This window comes from Trematomus bernacchii, unplaced genomic scaffold (genome assembly GCF_902827165.1).
Source record: "Trematomus bernacchii unplaced genomic scaffold, fTreBer1.1, whole genome shotgun sequence".
NCBI lineage: Eukaryota > Metazoa > Chordata > Actinopteri > Perciformes > Nototheniidae > Trematomus > Trematomus bernacchii.
In genome coordinates this window covers 1-20,458 of record NW_022987590.1, presented here as the reverse complement: position 1 = coordinate 20,458, position 20,458 = coordinate 1, and the positions used below count along the sequence as shown (strand labels likewise).

Below are 20,458 nucleotides of genomic sequence, written 5' to 3'. Positions count from 1 at the left end.
TTGTCATCACTACTGAAAAGAGTCAAGGCAAGCTTATAAAAGTTAACAGCATTTAATTACACAAAAGATGCGGTGGTTTACAAATGAAATTGCAAGCGGAGACACTCTCCCCATGTGTTGGTCAGCCCAGGTCAGGAGGAGAAAAACTGCCTGATTCTTGGCTTGGTCTTCCTGTTGTCATCTGAGGTCTTCTCCTATTGGCCAGCGTCATCGGGGGGGCGGGTCCAATGCAATTCCTGCCTTTTTTGTTGCTAAATTACATCCTTCTGGTGTCTGTGGTTATTTAAACATTCCCTGATAAACGTTATTCAGCGTCAATAATTGAGTGCTAATTCCAGTGTGTTTAGTGTACAACATCACATGTCATTTCACCTTCAATTCACGGTTTCAAAACGTTAGCCACATGCTAATGCTAACCGGAAATGAAGGATTTTCAGAATAAAACTGCTTTTAAACTGACGGAATGTTTAAACTAAATTATGCCATAAAACATTGATTTTAATTTCTAACAATCCCTCCTTTCACACCTTTTAAGGTGTGAACACAATACTGAAATCAATGAGTTCTTCATAAGACTGCTTTTAAACTGACGGTATGTTTTAGACTAAATTATGCCATAAAACATTGATTTTAATTTCTAACAATACATCGATAAGACCCCACGGTTTGATGATTGATAGGTGTGTGGGCTGTCTTTCATTTTGACACACAGAACAATGGGGGCTATCCACCCTTATCCACAATGTAAAGTCATTCACACAGCCTCTCCTCTTCTCTCTGTGAGGAGCAGCAGGTTCAGCTTTCAGAACAAAGTAACAAAAAACTAATATGGCATTCATTTTTTTAAATGTGTAGTAATAGATTTATTTATTTTTCTTCTCAAGAGAGTACCAGAATGTGTATTTTATGTTAGTATTTCAAAAAATCTCCTGGGGGGGAATCCCCCCAGACCCCCCTGCAGGGGTTGGGTTTTCAGCATGTCAACTCTTCCACCTGTGGGGAAATTGCAGGATTGGCTCCAGGTCGCCCTTTTTATTTACTACAAGACAAATGTGCCTTTTTATTTCATACAGTTCAATTTGGATTGAGAGAGACAGGGAATTAATCTAAACCTCACGCGTGGCGTTTCACTGTCAAGAGGGGCGATATAGCGTGTATGTAATTACATTGCAAATACTGACTTGAGTGCTTGTGGTGCTGTTGCTTTGGTCTGGATCTGTGAGCTAACCACGCCCCGTTCATTTGAATATAAGAAATTCAAATGTAATGTGGCATTATGAAATACAAGTCCCCTGAAATAAATAAATGTGGCATTATGAAATAAAATTCTCTTGAAATAAATAAATGTGGCATTATGAAATAAAAGTCCCATGAAATAAATAAATGTGGCATTATGAAATAAAAGTCCCATGAAATAAATAAATGTGTATTTAAATGTACATTTATATATATTTATTGCTTTTATTTATTTATTTCATAGGCATATTTATATATATATGTATTTATTTAATTTTGGCTTAAACGGCATTCCATATGTACTTTCCCAAAAGTCAGCTAAAAGCACAAACCATCAGTAAATCCATGAAAATCAAATGTAACAAAAAGAGAAAAAGGAGACAAAGTTTAGCAATTTTTCTTTTATTACAATTTTTGTCTCTTATTTTCAATCGGGTGAAGAAAAATACCTTTCTTTTTTTTGTTTGTTCAGTATAATAAAATATGTTAACTTTATTCATTTTATGAAGAAAAACAACGACAACGAGAAAAATAAAAACAGAAAAATAACAAACTTTTTTTTTTTACCGCTCTCCCTCTTTGTAAACCTGGAGAGCTGCTGCATTGCGTGGGAAGCAAATACAACGGAGACAGTGAGGAAGAGGAGGGGGGAGGGAAAGAGGAGGAGGAGGAGGAGGAGGAGGAGGTTAAAGATAAGGCCAGAGACGTACAAAACGGATCGCAGGAGGAGAGGAGTTTGGTGGCGGGGATGAAGCAGGAAGTCGGGTCAGAGTTAAGCGGTCATGCCGTATTTGGAAAGAGCGATACACTACAGAAAGGACCGTCTGACAGCAAGGTAAAGCAATGAAAATATTCTTAATATAGCGTACACCTTCACCTCGCTGTCAGACGGCCTATCTGACAGGAAATGAAGTTATATCACTCTCTCCAAACCCACCAGACTCCATTCGAACAACTGAAATATTACCTCACAGACTCAGGAGTTGCTACTTCAGTCAGTTAGTCTGTGTTATTGTGGGATTTCGGGGACTCTGAACTAACCTTTTAAAACTCAGAAGTCACACAACAACACAAACTAACTAACTGATCCATGCAGCAGTGGACCAGCAACTCCCATACACTGGTCAGGTAAAATGACCTATCAATGGAGTCTGGTGCCTTTTGTCTAGATACAAAAATGATGGCAGGAGGACAGGAGGTTGGTGCTGGAGGAGGAGGAGGAGGACGTGGCGGTGATGAAGCAGGAAGTCAGAGTTCAGAGGTCGCTCTCTCCGTACAGAGCCGTGGAGAAGGACATGTAGTCGAGGGCCCCGGGGACCCCGTCCGGCCCGGAGTACGGAGCCATGCGGGCGATGCAGTAATCCGCCTGGTCCGGAGGAAGCTCGCGGCGCAGCTCGTCCGGTAAAATGTAGTTCTGTGGAGGAGGAAAAATAAAGGAAATTTTTATCATAGAAAAATAGCTTTTAGCTACAGTCTATATTCAGAAGTACCAGATGGTGATGAAGTGGGGATATTTTAATATGTAAGCCTATTTGTTTGAAAAATATCACTGGTCACCGGCTTGAGCTTCAATAATCAGGATCCATGTATTTCTGATCCTCTCAAGAATGGAAGTAGTCATTCCGGCAGTGGCTCAGTCAGTAGGGGCTTGGACTGTGAGCCGTAGGGTTGCCGGTTCAAGTCCCCGACCAGACCTAAATATGGAGTGTGGACTGCTACTTGGAGAGGTCCCAGTTCACCTCCTGGGCCCTGCCGTGGTGCCCTTGAGCAAGGCACCGGACAACCCCCTTCCCCCCCCCCCACTCCCATTGCTCCCCGGGCGCTGTACAATAGCTGCCCACTGCTCCTAGTACTAGACTCCTGGTACTAGGATGGGTTAAAAGCAGAGAACACATTTCACTGTGTGCTGTGTGCTCTGCATGTGTGACCATTACAGAGGGGTTCATCCCTCCGATTCTATCTATATATCACATACAGAGCATCAACTAGTTCCTGAACAGTGTCCTTCACATGCTGATATACAAGAGAGGGAGTTCCACAGTCACAAGATGGAGGAATAGAAAGCAGTATTCAATGTTTACTTCAGATTAGCTCCACGTCAGAAATGATCATGCTTGTCATATGTCTATCTCCATAGAGGCTGAATCATCATGTTAATCACATAGCTATCATATGCCTCAAACAGTCCTGATGCTCTTCTAGGTAATCAAACATCCTGTCATGTACACAGCTACAGTTGAGATACCTTTGTTATCATGTGTTACTCTGATATTGGAAGAGGACATTCAGTATTTTCCCAACACTATTTATTTTTGTCTTTCATCTTCTTAACAATAAAACTCTAAAAGTGAAAACTTAAGAAGAGATAAGGACATAGTAGTTTTACCAAGAAAAATGCTTCATACACGGTGTTTACATTGTCCACCGGCCCAAGGACCTTGAAGGAGGCGACGACCTGGTCGGCGGGTGTCCGTGTCGCCGTCTCTCGGGACATGAAGTCGATGAACCCCTGGAACGTGACGATGCCCATCCTGTTGGGATCCACGATGCTCATGATGCGGGAAAACTCGTTCTCACCCTGAAGGCAACACGGAGGGACGGTGAGGCTCAGGTGCAACACACACACAACACACACACACACACACACACTACACACCACACACACACACACACACACACTACACACGACACCCCACACACACACACACACACCACACAAAGTGATGCCACACACACTACAACACACACATCACACATCACACATCACACATCACACATCACATCACACACACACACACACACACACACACACACACACACACACACACACACACACACACCACACACAACACACACACACACACACACACACACACACACCTCGGGAAGACTCAGCTTGTCTATAGTTTATCGTAAATACATAGAATTATAATTAATTTCAGGTTGGCTTGAATTTGTACCAAATAAATGTGTGTTTCCAGATTATTTAACGAGTGTTTATATGATATTATCCCCATAATCCTCCAGATATTATCCCGTTAACATTAAAACTTAAACTGGCACGGAAACAATACTGGAATAAATGTACCTACATTACATGCAAAAATGTGAAATAGTAAATACACTGACTATGAACCTTATACAACCTCACTTTAAAACATGCAAACTATTCCTTTATGTATGGAATATCTCTATGAGTCGAAATCAAGATATATATTTATTTAAAAAATCTATAAAATAAGGCTCACAACTTTTCCTGTGGCCTGGCTAAACACACACAAACAAACGGTCATACTTGAATGGGCTCATGGCTTTACCAGGTTGTAACCAATGGAGATAAGGCAGGTTTTGAAGTCTTCAGCATCCATGAATCCTGATCTCTTCTACAAGGTCGGACAAAGGGAGGAAACCAGGAGGAGGAGGAGAAAGAGGAGGGGGAAGGAAAGTGGAAGGAAATCACCAGAGTAGAATTAAGGAGGAAAATCGATAGTGAGAAAAAGGAGGTTTAAGTAAGAGGATCGAGGAGGAAGGATGAAGAGAGGCAGGGAAAGTCAGTAAAAGTTTAAGAGGCAGTAGGAAACCAAGAGGAGGAATGATGAAGAGAGGCCAGAACAAAGGAGGGAATGTGGGAAAAAGGAAGTGTAGGAGGCAGTGAAAGGTGGGATAAAGGCAGTGAAAGGTGGAATGAAGAGAGTGGGGAAGAGGCAGTAGAAGGTGGAATGAAGAGAGTGGGGAAGAGGTACAAAAGAAAACACATTAACCCTTCGTTGAGTACCTGTGCATCGTTGGCGATATCGAAGCCCAGGCTGATCAGGCAGGCCTTGAACTCCTCCGCACCCAGAGTGCCCGAGTGATCCTGGGGGGTGAGGCGGCGCCGTGGGGGCCATGCAGCGACACATACAGTGGGGAGGAAGGTGAGGGGGAAGGGGGGGGGTGAGGATGTGTGGGGGGGAGTGCATCATGCACAGGGGGTCAAATGAGGTGAGGAGGGGGCGGGGGGGATCGTGCAGGAGATAGAAAGAGAACACAGTGCATTTTCATTAGGATCCTGCAGGGGGCAGCAGAGGTTAATGTGCAGCCAGGCAATAACTCTTTGTGGGGGGGGGGGGGCGTCTTCTCATCATCACAACAAGCTCAAATATACCTTTTATGTGTAAACAGCATTAATGCAAAATCACTCATTAAACACAGTTCAGAATCACTTTCATTTACCCCATGTCCTCACACATTGGACATGTACATACCATAGAGCGGTAACTACACAAACACGATTACATATTATTAAAATTATTGATTAAACTGCTGATCTTTTTTTTATTCATGTTTTAGTTTGAGCACATTTTTACTTGTAATTCTTATTTTGGTATATATATATTTTTTTATTGTATTTTATTTATTTCATTTTAAAATGGCGCAATTAAAAAAATATTATTTTCTCAATAATTCTTTTGTTTTTACTTTATTTGATAAAATCTTATCTTTCATCGGAAATGTTCCTTTAAATTCTTATATTTATATAAATGTATTTATTCTGTTTTGTTTGATTTTTAACTGGATATTTATATAAATACAATTACATTGAGTTTAATATCAAAGAAAACTAAGATTTTTTTACATTTACAGTGAATTTCCACTTAATGTTCCTTCATGAATGAGATCAATTGGATTTTATGATAAGGCAATTAAGCTTCTATCAATCAACCAACTAATCCTATGAGCTCTATTTAAAATAATCTGCTGATTATATAAAATCCTATTATATATAATAATTTGCAGATTCTTAAATCAGCAAATGTTTGACTTAAGACAGACAATTTACTCCCGTCTCAACAATAACACACTTTTCATTCCAAAGCCTCTGCAGCTCCACATATCCTCCTATAAGAGGGCAGGCTTATTGAACGTGGAACAGACTTCAGATCCACATTTGGCTCTCTGTCTCTGATCCTCGTCTTCAGGTATTGATTAACAAACGGACGGAAAAATGTGTGAGGTAATGTTGGAGTCAAAAACTGGTCCATAATTGGAGCTGACGGACGGAGCCTCGGTGTAAACAGGAGGATCTGAAACAGCCTTCAATGGAGATACATCTCAGAGCCACCTGACATGGAAACTACAGACTCAAACCCAGCGACTTTTTTGTTACAGATGGGGTCCAAAACTAGCAAGCTACATGAATGTCTGGGAGCAAATACATTTTATATGCTACACAAATACGGCCAGGATCCTTTGAATTTTCGGAATATTGGGTTTCAGATTAACATTTTCCAAAGGGGGGTTCGTTTAGCATGAAACACTTGAAATGACTAACAGATAAGTTAACAAAGAAAGTAGAAAGAAAGTGAGGTGATAGAAAACTATTTCTGCTCAACAGTTAGCAATGATTGAGTCAGAGCTAAACATTTCAGATGTGTGTATCTCCCACTGCACTGTCACTTTAATTCATGTGCCTTTGTTATTCATGTTTTATTATCTTCTTTAAATGCCATTTTGTAATATGTTTCTTAATTCTCTTAATGTCTTTCATTTTTGTAAAGCCTTGTGTTGAAATGTGCTAAAAAAATTATATATAACTCGTCAAAATAGTTAATAAGTCATGCTACAACTCGTCAAATAATGTCCTGGAATAGTCTGCAATTAAAATGGAAACTGAGCAATCTGGTGCCACTCAATGTTTTTAAAGCTCGGTTAGATGCTACTGAATCGGAAGCTGTTGGTACCTGTGCATGTGGATAGTATGTAATTTGTAATCCCTGTAATGCTACTGTATGATGTCCTTTTGTTGTTCTGTTTATGTTTTTAATGTTTCATGTGGAACCTACTTGAGCAGGTCTCCCTTGAAAAAGAGGTCAATGATCTCAATGGGATACAACCTGAATAAATAAAGGTTTGAAATGAAATGAAATAAGTCATGCTACTACTCGTCAAAATAGTTAAGAAGTCATGCTACTACTCGTCAAAATAGTTAATAACTCAACTAAATATCTTGCAGAAGCTTCTCCAGGTAGTCATTTTGACTGTTTATTTAATAAAACATTTAACTTTTTGAAACTAAAAGTCAAAACCGGCCTCAAAAGTATTTATTCTACGGCCAAATTAAAAAATAATATGAATGTTATTGAGTCATAATGATCCATGCATCCAAGTGTTCATTACTTTAATAATGCAGCTGATAAAGGAGGAGATGTTTTACTTGATTTACTGCTGGATATCTCGTTAGTTTTGCCAAAGGATCCTGCATGATAAATGATGTGTTGGTTATAATATCTGTTTTTCACATTAAAATATTTCAGCTGTCGCTATTTGATTTCATTCTGGCTGCATGGTTTCTTAACATTTCCAAAAGCCCTAAAGCTTGTATAGAGTAATGTGGTGTCACATGTTTAATACCTTGTGCTTTTCACACACAAACGCACACTCTATGTTTCCTGATGGTTAGCGGATAACCGTTAGCACGACACGACAAACCACGACTGATTCACTCTCACCTTAAACTGCTTGGCTTTCTAGATGCTGTCTGAATATATAACAGAGAAGCTCATGACTCTAGAGCAGCGGTTCCCAACCTGTGGGCCGGGGCCCCTAGTGGCATTGCAAGTGGGCCGCCAAATAATTTGCAAAACATTATGATTTGTGTGGAAACATTTCATTATTAAGATTTTTTTGTATTTTAACCTCTTTTCCTTTCTCTTTCTCGATCCTCCTTAGCAACGGTCATTACAGTCCTTGACAGCGGTCTGTTCTACTGGATTAACAACGTGTCACATGTTCTGAATTGACCAATCAGAATCGAGTATTCAACTAAACCGTGTAATAAAAATGTCTGTTTGTTACTGATGGCCAGCTCCTTTTCTAATTCAAATAAAAAGTACTCTGAGAACTTTATTTAGCCTCCGTATTGTTTATGGTTGAATGTGGGCCGCTAACATGTTTTAGATTCTTAAAGGTGGGGTAGGTAAGTTTGAGAAACCGGCTCGAGATCGCTAGAATTTGAAAATACACAACCGGAGAAAATCTGCAAATATTCATTGCTATCGGGATGTTAAGAGCATTCAATGGAATATAACAAAAAGTGTATCTCGAGCCGGTTTCTCAAACTTACCTACCCCACCTTTAAGTGGGCCCTGAGTAGAAAAAGGTCGGGAACCGCTGCTCTAGAGTATATGCATCTCTAAAGCAGACGTTTGACACTTTGGGAAAAACATAATTCACTTTCTTGCTGAAAAAGGCGAATAACCTTTTGCAGCACCGGGATGTTTACCCCACCTGCAGCCTGTGGTGAAGGAAGGAAAGAAGAAGTATATTTAAAAGACCTTCTGAGAGCACTAACCCTGTCGAAGTGGTTGAAGGAGGCTCGGTACTCGTTCAGCTGCTCCTGGCTGATGCCTTTAGCGTCTCTCGTTAAGACCTGGTTCTCGATCTCGTTGATGGTGCGGGCGATGGTGGTGAGCAGCTGCTCCCAGCCCACACGGATGTGCTGTACAGAGGGAGAGGAAGTGTGAGGAATACCAACCAACGATATGCAATATGTGCAATACATATAAATGCTGTTAATAACTGTGCAATATATACCTGGCTGCTAAATCCTCAGAACTGTTACAGGATGTGTATTTTGTAAATTGTGTAACTTCTATTTTGTATTATAACTTTCTTTTAGCTTTAATACTTTTGTATGCATGCTTCTACGTAACATTAAAGTGGACCTATCATGCTATATTTGAATAATATAGTGTAGGACCATACCTATATAAGGCATATTTATACCTTTTTCTTTTTCAAAATACCAAACAGATCATGCATTTTAGCCATGCCTCATTTCGCTCAATTTGACATGTTTTAGCTCTGTTTTAGCAAGGGCTGATTCAGTGAGAACAGCACCATCTACAGGCCTGGCATATGTACTACAGCGTCTCCAGCGCTTTCGAACGGCAATGGCCGTGGCTGTCTCCTCCTGATTGGTGGAGTTGGCCCAATAGCCGTAGCGCCACCGTCCTGACGTCAGGACAGTGTTCAAATCTGGATCAGTTTTTATCAGATCCGTTGCAGCCCCTTTTTTAGAGATTTGGGTATGGAGGAAAATAGAGAGGGTTGTGTTTTCTGACACTTGGTGAGTTCCCTGGAACACCGGGGACACATTCATGTAGAAAAGACGTACAAAAGTGCATTTTGCATGATAGGTCCCCTTTAAGCTGTCTTTGGCTCTTTTCTGCTGTAACAACGTACATGTCCCCTCTGTGGGACTCCTAAAGGTATTCTGATTCTGATTCTGAATTAAGATGAAACTGAAATTAATGAGACACTTAAAATGACTTTGGAGGAAAAATGAACGATACCACATGACTTTGTGAGAGGAAATATTATAATTAAAAACGGACCATCATTTTTCGTCAACTGGTTTTTGTTCATATCTTTTTTTATGGTTTTAAAATGATAAATTATTATTATTTTGTTTATTTTCAGAGCTCGAATTGTTTGTTTTGTTTATTCATTTCATTCCTATTTCAACTTTGTGTGGGTTGAAATAGTTGATACTAGACATTGGGGTGGGTGAGGGGTTATTGTGTTGTTCAATGTTTAATAAAATGCCGGCTATGTTCATTTAATATTGTTCCTTCTATTTTTTATTATCTTCTACCCCTCATTGAAAGCAACCTTTTACATAGCAATGTTACATGTTGATTATACTTTGTGCTATCAATCCAAATCTGCAAACCGACTACAGATATTGAATAAATGTCCAGTGAAATGTAGTAGAGTGAAAGTTAAAGGGGACCTATCATGCAAAATGCACTTTTGTACGTCTTTTATACATGAATATGTGTCCCCGGTGTTCCAGGGAACTCACCAAGTGTCAGAAAACACAACCCTCTCTATTTTCCTCCATACCCAAATCTCTAAAAAAGGGGCTGCAACGGATCTGATCAAAACTGATCCAGATTTGAACACTGTCCTGACGTCAGGACGGTGGCGCTACGGCTATTGGGCCAACTCCACCAATCAGGAGGAGACAGCCACGGCCATTGCCGTTTGAAAGCGCTGGAGACGCTGTAGTACATATGCCAGGCCTGTAGGTGGTGCTGTTCTCACTGAATCAGCCCAGAGCTAAAAAAGTGCAAATTGAGCGAAATGAGGCATGGCTAAAATGCATGATCTGTTTGGTATTTTGAAAAAAAAAAAGTATAAATATGCCTTATATAGGTATGGTCCTACACTATATTATTCAAATATAGCATGATAGGTCCACTTTAAAGTATCACAAAATGAAATACTCAAGTAGAGAACAAATTAGTACAGTATTAAAGTACCAACTAAGTTCAGTAATGGATCAAATGTACCTGCAGCACGGCCTGCTAGTGCGTATTAACCAGACAAAAATAATCCTCTTTCTGAAAGAGGGATTCAGAATGATGAAGGGTATTTATGAGGATTATTGTTTCTGCTTTTCTTCTAAATGCATAACAAAACAGCCTCTCACTGAATGAAGCAGAATACAGAAGGAGATAAAACATATATCATTTGCATATATACACCAACAAAATGTGGCATTTAAATACACACACACACACACTCTGAACATGAGTCAGTTGATGTGCACAATTTCAATAACAAGATTCACATGAATTATTGGCCTGTAAAAATCCTTCTTGGCAGGCGGTCGGGGGCGGGGGGGGGGTTTATGGTTCCCCAGCACTCGGCTGATGAACCAAAAAAAGAAAACCATCAATAATAATGTGACGGAAAACTGCAGTGTCAGGAATAACTCAGGATTTAACTCCGGAAGAGTCTCCTGAGGTTTTTAGGAACGTCCTGCCTCCATTAAATCTGTTCTTTGTGGAAAACTATGAACATTTTGCACAAACATAACATTAAACAGTCACGGAGCATTTGAATGCAACATTGGCTGAGTGAAATCCTCTGAAAAGGCCCGTGGTGCATTCAGGTGCTCGTTATTATTATATTCTTCCAATTGCGGTGTGTTCATGAGCATTACTCTATAAGATGAAGTAAGAATATGCTCTGTTGTAATAAGTCAACCGCTCAGAGATGTCCCGCCCCTTAGCGTACATGGGGGGGTGTGTGGGAGAGAAACTCCTTCTGGAGGGAACACAGGGATGTTAGCCTCTGCAGACCATTTACATGCACTAAAACCTATAGAACACACTACAGGAGAGGGAACACCACAAGAAGCATAATAGAATAGCTTCTTTAATACAATTTAGCTGCAAACACAAGAGGTTAACAACACATACAAACTTGGTGGTTTAGGTCTCTTTCGTACCTCCATGGTGTAGTTGGTGTGCTTGTTGTCGAAGATGAGCGCCTCCTGGATCAGCTGGTGGTCTCCCTCCAGCTGGTCGATCTTTGGCTTGTAGTTGACGATGTTCTTCTCGTACTGACGGAGGTGAGTCAGCTGATCCTCCAGCGTGCCGTTCATCTCCATCGCGATGCGCCCGATCTCCTGCACAGACCGTAGACTGGTAAGTTTAAAGGTCCCCTATCATACTGTTTTTCATCAATATATTATAGGTCTCAGATATATACAGAACATGTCTCTGATTGGCTGAAACACCAAACAGATCATTGCAGCATTACCCATAATCCCCTCTGTTTCAGCCCTGTTTCAAAAGTGCTTATTCTCTGTCTGTTACTTTAGATGAAAATAAGGAGCCCCTCCCCACGCCCCTCTGAGAGAGATTTGGTTACAAAGAACACAATGGTGCTCTAGGAGGAGATTCAGGTGATAAGGTGGGGGGGGGGGGGGGGGGGGGGTTACCTTGGTTGCTGATTGGCTAATGGTTACACAAGACAAAACATCGTTATGACATCATAAAGTGGCCAAATCTGATCAGCTCATTTTCAGACAGGTTTTTATAGAAATGGATCAGGACAAAAAGAGAGAGAATCTTTGTTCCTGAAACTTTCAGAGTCTCTTTACACAGAGAGGACACATGTTGATGAAGAAGAGACATGAAGAAGAGGGGACACATGTTGATGTAGAGGAGACATGAAGAAGAGGGGACACATGTTTATATGTATAAATATATATATATTTTATGTATAAAAGACATGAAAAAGGGGAATTTGCATAATAGGTGACTCATTAAACATCCTGAGAATGTGTGTGTGTGTGTGTGTGTGTGTGTGTGTGTGTGTGTGTGTGTGTGTGTGTGTGTGTGTGTGTGTGTGTGTGTGTGTGTGTGTGTGTGTGTGTGTGTGCGCTGCACTGACCTCCATCTTGGTCTGGATCCAGGGTCCGATCACGTTGGCCTGGTTGGCGAACTGTCTGCGCAGACGCTCGTTGTTCTGCTGCCGGGCGTGCTCCTCGATCAGAGCCTGGTCCCTCTGAGGAACCAGCTGCCGCACCTGAGAGGAGACACAAGCATTCACCATTTACACTTCAATATATGTCAATCCTGCCATTGGAGCGGTTGCCACACGTGCTGCGAAGAACTCTGGATGAGTTTGTTAGAGACTGGTCCCCAATTGCACCGTACATGAAGAAAGAATGGTCAAGTGTTATAACTGTGGGCGTAAATATTACATGATAAGTGCTCACACATGAGTACTAGGTTGCTACTGTTGCTGTTTGACTGTTTTTGTTTTGTCGGATATATTATGTTTTGTGGTGTTGTCCCTAATGTTTTTTGTATTGAAAAGAAAAGAAAAGAATATTGAAAAAAAAAGGTGTGTTTTTCTGCTGGTGATGTTTCCTCACCTTGTCCCACTTGGCGTTGACCTCCTGAGGGTTGATGGTGGTGTACGGGTTTGTTCCGGCCATGTTGACGTGGTACGTCTGCACGATCTTAGCGATCTCGTTGTGGATCCCGAGGATCGCCTGCCGCTCTTTGTCCGCCTCGGGCAGCGTGGCCTTGAACTGCTCGTGGGCCGTGCTCAATCCCTGAGGAAACAAATATTCAAATTGAAACCAAAATACAGGTTTTTGTTTTCCTCTAACAAAGGAAATATACTCTTTGTAAAAATACAACTGCTTTTGAGGCAGGAAGTCTGTTTTCGGCTCTTGATGTAACGTCCCATTGACAGTGAGATAACTATTCTATTTAATTACACAGATGATAATCCACTTTTTCTTTTACATTTGAACATTTTTTTAAACTTTTTGATAAGAGACCACAAAGGAAAATTAGCTTCTCCATTTTGGCGCTTTCAATATATTCTCTGTTCATTTTGTTGCTTGTTCCGGTGTTTCACGTCCTTTGTGGGCTTGGTTTACACATTTGTAACAAAACGTTAATTCAAGTTAATATAAAACGTTTTAAATGCCACTCATAAGGAAATTCAAGACTCATTTTACACACACTGTATCCACCAACCAGACCTGCATGCAAGAGGCATTTGGCTTTTCTTGTTTTATATATACTGATGTTGCCAATTATTGAGAGATTGTACAATGCAACGTCAATAAAACAAATACCTTTGAAGAATTTTTAAGGATCAGCGGGAACTATGATTAGTTTTATAATAATATATAGTGTAAAACTTCAGGACTTTCACTTGGTTTTGTACTTGTAAGACCAAGTAACATTGGAAGGTATTTATTAGCTTTCCAGTGTAAGATGACGTATGTTTGTCAGCAACTGGTTAGCTTAGCTTAGCATGGAGAAACAGCTGGCCTAGCTCTGTCCAACAGTTTTAAAGTGAATACAAGTATTACTCAAACATAAATACATTTTACTGTATATAATCCTAAAACTGGTCACATGATGAAGCCTCCTCACCTGGATCTCCTCGATGGTGTGCACGATGAAGGTGTCCTGCAGGTCCTCCATGGCGCCCTCCATCCAGTTGTTGAAGGGCGCCGCTCGTTTGGCGAACTCCAGGTACAGCTGGTCGATGGTTTCCAGAAGCTTCTCAGTTCTCTGCGGAGCAAAAACAAACTAGATTACACACACACACGCTTCTTTCTTAAAAAGGAGCTTCAAAGTCTTGTTGGGTTAAACTCAAAAAGCTTCTATTGAGTCATGATCCTACAGAGAGCTGAGGGTATCAACATGGATTTAAGGGTTCATACTGGATTTTCACAGATTAAAAACCTCAAATCTTGAATCGTAAAAGGATGTTTAAGGCCAGTGGGAATCCTGAAAATCAAATCTGTTCACGGCCCTCTCGCTGTGAGGAAGACTGTAATCTCTAAATGTGTCTTCATTCCTGCACCAAGGAGGGTAAACAGATATGAATGCTGCTGCTGATTTCACTTTAATAACATTGTTATTTGAATGTTTGTCTACATATGAAAATGCTGTTGATGTATTGTGATTTTAAAAAGGTGTCTATTATCATCTGGCCGGGGACAATAGCTGGAAATTCGCAATGTTGGCTAAAGCTGCCCCATTTACTGTTTTTTGTGACAGTTGATCAATGGGGACTGTTTTGCTGAACGATGTAAGTCTCCCCGCTGTGGGACGAATAAAGGATTTCTGACACTGAAAAAGTGATTTTAAGGATTTAGAGACTCTTGAGTTCCTGGTGGATTTAGTATTCTCCTCCTCACCTGCAGAGCCTCGCTGCGTTTATGGGTCAGAGCTCCCAGAGCGTCCCACTGGTCGCAGATATTCTGACAGCGAGCGTTCACACTGGGGGAGTCGTAGTAGTCCAGCTCACTGCAAACACACCATTCATTACAGCATCATCATTACCTACAAATCTAATATTCCAAAGTCCAAGTGAGGTCTTTATATAAATAAAATAAATGGAATAAATACAATAAATGGAATAAATACAATACAATAACATAAAAATAAATACAATTATTGAATAAAATAAATACATTTAAAAATAATATATATAAATAAATATATTTTTATTTTATATATATATATATATAAATAATACAATTTGTTTATTATAATATAAAACCAACAAAAGCATCAAATCTCCAGATTAGTGAGGCTGAAAAACTGCATTTTCTGACATTTCTGAACAAAAAATGTATTATTTTAATTAATTAAATATCAGAATAGTTGGCAATTCATATTTTTTTGATCGACAAAGTTATTGCAGACTTCAAAGAATGGACTCAACATGCCTCTCTCATCCTATCCTACTGCATTTCATATGTTATTGATCAGTAGAAGGAAACATCTCAATGTTTTTCCTCCTGTCATGGTGTCTCACTTTAACTCCTGTGCGATGGCGGCGATCTGCTCCACCCGGTCCTGATGGGCGGCGAGGTCGCTCTCGAACGCCTCGTGTTTCTTCAGCAGAGCTTTGATCTCCGACAGAGAGGCCGTCTCGTAGTCGTGCTTCTGCAGCATGGCCTCCTTACCTGCAGGGGGCGACACACAACACACATCTCAGCTACGTCTACATTCACATTTCCCTGTTTAGAGAACTTTGTAAGGCCATAGATTCAAAGATTTTTGGTTATTTTGCTTTCATAACATGTCTTCTTTCAGACTAGTGAAAAAAAACACGAGCACTACATGACGCCTCATTTGCAAATGTAATCATAACACTTCAGAAAACATGTAATATATGTGACATTATTACGATTCTTTTAGAAAGATTGCAAAATATAGGTTTAAATAAAACTGAAAATCAACTTAAAGGTAGGGTAGGTAAGTTTGAGAAACCGGCTCGAGATCGCTAGAATTTGAAAATACACAACCGGAGAAAATCTGCCACTTCCTTACAGAGCCCCTCCTCCAACACACACGAACGCGCACATGACCAATGAGGGCACGAGATGAGTTTGTGCACAGATGGAAGGCTGACAGGCAGGTAGGCCATCCAGTCATTTTAGCCGGGCCGGCTCAGATGATTGGTCGTGCTTTTTACAGTACTACGGCTTCCACAGATGACATTTTTTATGGATTTTTGTCAAAGCACTTCAGATATTCATTGCTATCGGGATGTTAAGAGCATTCCATGGAATATAACAACAAGTGTATCTCGAGCCGGTTTCTCAAACTTACCTACCCCACCTTTAACTCAGATTTTAGACATTTTCTCAGAAATATTCGACTTGACTTCCCTTGAATTTTTTCCATAAAAAATATTATGACTTTTTCCTCCAAATATTACAGCATTTTTCTAATTTTATTTAAAAAAATATTTATAACTTTAATTGTCTAAATATTACAACTTTTTGTCAGATTATTACGACTTTTTTCCTCCAATATTTTAGACTTTGCTCCAATTCCTCCTCCTCTTTCAGCAGAAATCTCTCACACACACCAAGCTGTCCACTCTCATTCCTCTCCATATTCTGAAGCTTTGTACACACCAGTCACACACTCATTCATACACACTTCCCTCCCTACCTTCAGTCCAGGCTTCGTGGATCGTTGCTTTCTGACGGAACTTCTCGGCCAGATGGTCGAGTCTCTCCAGTCGGCGGATCTCGTTGAGGAGCCACTCCTCGTACCCTTTCTCCGCTCCCTCCAGACCCCCCCACGCATTGTTGATGTCCTGAACGAGGAGAAAGAAACCAATACCTGAGAATTTATCCTTACCAAAAACAGAGAGGGAGAAACTGGCATTGTCAGGACTGTCATAGTGCATTACTAAAGTTAAACCTGCAACATTAATATGTATTTGGATTTATTTGGAGTTGTGTTAAACGTGTGCAAGTCCAATAATAATGATTCTTTAAGCTGTTATAGTTCTCTGCTATCTCGAACGTTTCTGCAGGACTTTATAATGTGTGTGTGTGTGAAACGTACCGACACCATCTTCCCCTCGGAGGGCATGAAGGCGGGCCGGTTGCTGAGCCTCAGCTTGGTCTGCAGCGTGTTGAAGTTGATCTCCAACTGGCATTTCTCCTGCACTTTGGGCGGCTTGTGAAGGCGGCGGTAATCCCTGAAGTCCTCCAGCTTCTGCTGCATGGCCGCCATGGTGTTCTCCGGCAGGCGGTTCTCCAGCCAGGGGATGGTGCGCCGGATCCACTCCAACAGCTGTGAGAGTGTGTGTGTGTGTGTGTGTGTGTGTGTGTGTGGGGGGGAGAGAGATGGAGTGAGGAAGTTACATTGAGGGGAAGAAAAAGGAAGCACCATGCAGATGAGAGGGAAATAGATGAGGTTGTAATGGATTTGTAGTTCATTGAGAAATGAGAGGAGAGAACACAGGATGAGTTTTGTTGTTAATTTCCTGCAACTTAATGTCACCGTAATTACGTTTTCTGTCCGATTAAAAGCACCATACATGCGTTTTTGCATGGTTTAGCAACATGTGTGTGTTCATTTGAAAGCTGCTGACCTTTTTATCTGGCTGTAATGTTTAAATCAACAAAGGAAAAGCTATCTTCAAACTAGTAAAGCCTGGAAGGAATACTGGATTTCTCTAGGCTTTTGAGCAGTTTTTTAAAAATCAAATTAAGATATTTCAGCTGATATAAATAATGTTCATGCACCAATAAGAGGAGCAAACATTTTAATACATTTTCTTAAAATTTGGTTGTGAAATTATTAACTTTGAACAGATTTCTTTGCAATTATCTGCAGTATTTTCTTGTTATTTAGCAGCCGTTATTATGCATCAATACATAAAGGAACAGTATCTGCAATAATATAATTTAGATTTAGTCATTTATCAGTAAAGCTCAAATGTAAAAATGAAGATAATCATTTTAAATCTGGTTTCTTTTTAAAGATTTTTTCATAAATAGTGAGTCTTCCTTATTGGTGCATTCAAGTACAGGGACTAATGCTGGAGTTTCAGATGTCTCAACCTTCCACAGGCCCTTAAATGCATCACAAGAAGTCCAAAAGTAACTTCAACGAATAAGAAATTATTTGCAAAAAAATGAATAAACTGAAACCCAAAACTGTGTGTGTGTGTGTGTGTGTGTGTGTGTGTGTGTGTGTGTGTGTGTGTGTGTGTGTGTGTGTGTGTGACCTAGCATTACTATCCTTGTGGGGACCTAAATCTGTTTACAGTCACGTATGGGGACTCACCTTCCTTATGGGGACATAAGGGAGGTGTGTGTGTGTGTGTGTGTGTGTGTGTGTGTGTGTGTGTGTGTGTGTGTGTGTGTGTGTGTGTGGTGTGTGTGTGTGTGTTGGGGAGGGGGGGTGCTCACATCAGAGGCCAGCTTCTCATAGTCCTCCATCAGCTGCTCGTTCTCCTGGTTCACCGCCAGCACTTTACAGATCCTGTTCGCCGCTGTCTCCGCCTGAAGAGTATTAATGAAGGTTATGGAGAGGCTTGATTTCAAAATAAAAAAACAGAAAGTAACTGTATAGTTGCAGGAAGATCAGGTTTGGCCTGTTTTTCAAAATAAAAGCCCAATTTAAGCTCAAAAGAGGCATGTATTTCTAAATCTAAGCCTAAGAGAGTGATTAGCCGCGTTCACACCGGAGTACTTTTCCCCGTACTTTTCCCGTTTAGTTCCGTTAGTACCCCTTATGGTACTAAGTGCCGGGGCACTAAGTTCCGGCACTAAGTACGGCAAAGTACTTGGTGTGAAAGCGGCTATTGTATACTTAATGGGAGCTCCGGGCAAGGCTTGTTCTTTAAATAAAAGCCCTATAAAGTAACTATATATATTTTAAGAAAATAGTGCTGTACCTCAAGGAAGCCCAGGAAGAGTAATGTTTTAAAAAATAAAACCCCATAGACGAGAGGAAGCTTAGGATTCGACTTTGTTTTTCAAAATAAAAGCCCCAGAGAGTAACTGTGCCGTTAGAGGAAGCTAAGGATTAGATTTGTTTTCAAAATAAAAGCCCCAGAGAGTAACTGTGTCATTAGAGGAAGCTAAGGATTAGACTAGTTTTCAAAATAAAAGCCCCAGAGAGTAACTGTGTCATTAGAGGAAGCTAAGGATTAGACTTGTTTTCAAAATAAAAGCCTCATAGAGTAACTGTATACTTAAAGTAAGTTCTGTTTAAGGGTTGCTTTTTAAAGCCCCAGAAAGCAACAATCCCCATCCTGACACAACACTTGCTCAACATTGGCCTCCCAGTCTCCATCACTGCACTGGGTGATGCATGAGTTTCCATGACAACAGGTAGTCCATTACCCCGTTGGGTGTGAGATGGTGGTCAGCAGAGATCATAGAAATCAGCAGCACAGAGAAAATAAAAGAGAGATTGAAGCAGCATGCACAGAGTCTGGAAGATCAGCAGCAGCTCGGAGATCATCAACTGATGTGTTCGTTATCAAAACCTGCTGATTCTCATCCACTTACGCATGTCTTTGACGAGATAACATTTGTAAACTCTTTAAAATAGAGACTGTTATTACTAAATCCACAGATGGCAGATGGCATGCAGCATCTGGAAAAAAATATATACTCATTGAGAGGGATTCAATTTAAAATCGACCAAATCTGGCAACCCTTAATCGACCTTTTTAATAACAATGCACTCACCCTTCCTACAAACGAGCATCGATTAAACGTGGTTCACTTGTTTGTCCACCAATATATATTTTCTCACTCTGATTCTAGTTTTTCCAGCTATAAATGTAACTTTTCATCAATATTTTAAAGTGTTGAGGTTAAATTAAAATCAAAATGTGTGTCTGTCGTTACACCAACATGCACAATAATTGGTTTGTGGATAGGACATTTTATTTTAAAGGCAGTATTGTCCTTTTAGAATATCTGTCGCTCAAACTTGTATCCAGGCAACTACATTCACAACACCTAAAGTCCTGCAGGTATATCTCCTACAAATAAGCCACAACTGTTAAAATGCTAGACACATTTTTAGGTTTTATTGCCGAGGTTTTTTCCAGCCTGCAGAGTGTGTGTAGTTCTCCTTTTACAGAGTGCAGAGCTTCATACACACAGCTGCTGCTGAGAGGCCTTATAAGGAGACGAGGATGTGCAGTCATTACTTCTGTGAGTAGAGCTTAAATGTTTGGCATTTATGTTTAAATATATAAAGTAAGATCAAGCTTTTTTTTTCCGTTTTTTTATTTCCTCTTTTTAGTTAATTATATTTATATAGTTTTCTTGTGTTTCATCAGTTAGATTTTTTATTTTATTGCAATTTATTTTGTTTAGATGTGACCAGAGGTGGTAGAAGTACTCAGATCTGGTACTTGAGTAAAAGTAGAAGTACTCAGATCTTGTATCTTATTTTATTATCTTTTATTTTTAATGACTGATTTTAAATGCCATTTTCTTAATGTCTTCCATTTTAGTAAAGCACTTTGAATTGCCTTGTGTTGAAAGGTGCTATATAAATAAACTTGCCTTGCCTTGCCTTGCCTTGCCTTGCCTTGCCTTGCCTTGCCTTGCCTTGTACTTGAGTTAAGG

At 40.2% G+C, this 20,458-nt stretch overlaps 1 protein-coding gene across 3 annotated transcripts; it reads right to left on the bottom strand.

Moving 5' to 3' along the window:
- Positions 1-1,622: 1,622 nt before the first annotated feature.
- Positions 1,623-18,367, bottom strand: LOC117481423 (alpha-actinin-1; the record flags this gene model as incomplete). 3 transcript variants are annotated; one of them, XM_034129098.1, is given in 14 exon segments in its annotated part: positions 1,623-2,650; positions 3,653-3,814; positions 4,554-4,619; positions 5,012-5,092; positions 8,567-8,713; positions 11,516-11,695; positions 12,466-12,600; positions 12,953-13,135; positions 13,974-14,114; positions 14,747-14,855; positions 15,370-15,520; positions 16,518-16,665; positions 16,920-17,150; positions 18,275-18,367. In XM_034129098.1, coding segments are annotated over 14 exon segments (1,986 nt in total), but the record flags the coding sequence as incomplete, so codon positions are not given.
- Positions 18,368-20,458: the final 2,091 nt, after the last annotated feature.